The sequence below is a fragment of the Protobothrops mucrosquamatus genome, unplaced genomic scaffold, assembly GCF_001527695.2.
Source record: "Protobothrops mucrosquamatus isolate PMUCROS unplaced genomic scaffold, P.Mucros_1.0 scaffold2524, whole genome shotgun sequence".
NCBI lineage: Eukaryota > Metazoa > Chordata > Lepidosauria > Squamata > Viperidae > Protobothrops > Protobothrops mucrosquamatus.
In genome coordinates, this window is record NW_015388586.1 from 101,482 (window position 1) to 102,653 (window position 1,172).

At 44.0% G+C, this 1,172-nt stretch overlaps 1 protein-coding gene across 2 annotated transcripts in view; it reads left to right on the top strand.

Moving 5' to 3' along the window:
* LOC107295837 (protein arginine N-methyltransferase 1) overlaps positions 1-1,172 on the top strand; it is a 26,498-nt gene extending 25,326 nt beyond the window's left edge. For both annotated transcript variants that reach the window (XM_015825170.1, XM_015825169.1), the window contains one exon: positions 327-1,172. In XM_015825170.1, the coding sequence (XP_015680656.1) occupies positions 327-410 (84 nt within the window). In that variant the 3' untranslated portion in view covers positions 411-1,172. The remainder of the gene's footprint in view (positions 1-326) is intronic.

Here is a 1,172-nt window from a genome sequence, read left to right on the forward strand (position 1 = left end):
TAAATAAATAAATAAATAAAATAAAGTCGGCAGCCCAGGTTTGAGACCGGAGCTCCATGCGGCAGGGTGAGCTCCCAACCTTAGCCCAGCTCCTGCCAACCTAGAAGCTCAAAAGCATGCAAATGTAAGTAGATAAATAGGTACCACTTCAGTGGGAAGGTAACATTCTGAAAAGAGAACATAACAACGTTTGCATCACAGGAATGACAAGTAAATCCTCCCTGTCTCTTAATGGGGATGAGGTTGAGCTTCCTGTGTGTGTGTGTGGTGGAGTGCATTGTGCCAAAAGAAAAATATTTTGACTCGTTTTCTTTTTCTGTATGCAGCGAGATCTGGACTTCACCATTGACTTGGACTTCAAGGGGCAATTGTGTGAGCTGTCGTGTTCGACGGATTACCGGATGCGTTAGCCCCTTTACTCCCACAGGTTTTTTTTTCTCCTCCTTCAACAAACCTTGCACCCAGAGCAAATCCTCTCTGTCATCCTATTCCGTTGACGTATCACTAATTCATTTCATTGTGTAGTTCCCTGTAGCTGCACTCTGGGCCAGCAAGGAGAGGGTCAGTATTAGAGGCTAGGGGGAAATAGCCAAAATCCCCCCCACCCCAAATCCCATTGCCCCTTGTTTTCAAAAGCCTTCCCCAACTACCAGGAACTGAGGCTGTTAGCACAATTGAAGACATGCACGTGGTTTGTCCATCCGTTTGTTCTGAGGCTTGAGTGCCAACAGCAGGCTTCCATCATGGATTTTTATTTTTGTTAAATCATTGTTGGTCTTCTCTGCCAAACTGTGTTGCCTAAAATTTTCTCCCTCTCAGCCCGTTTTTTCAGTGTAACACTGTTCCTTGTCACCAACTCCAGTGCAAATGCTGCTTGGTTTTGGGGGGTACATACATCAATTTCGCGTCCAGTCAGCAGGATGGGCATCCCAACAGGTTTTTTAAATCAAGAGGGCATGTGGAGGTTTGGGTGAAAAAGGCATCTCCATTTTGTGGGTGTTGTTTTTTCACTGACGGTTTTGTACTTTTCCCTCTTAAATTTCCTGTTCAGATCTGTGGAGGGTGATGGTGTTTTTTTAATCCCTTGCCCTTGGAAAGCTGACATAGTGTGACTTTCATAACTTATGGTTTTTATATGGTTACATTCATGAGGGAAAAAAAATAAAGAAGTT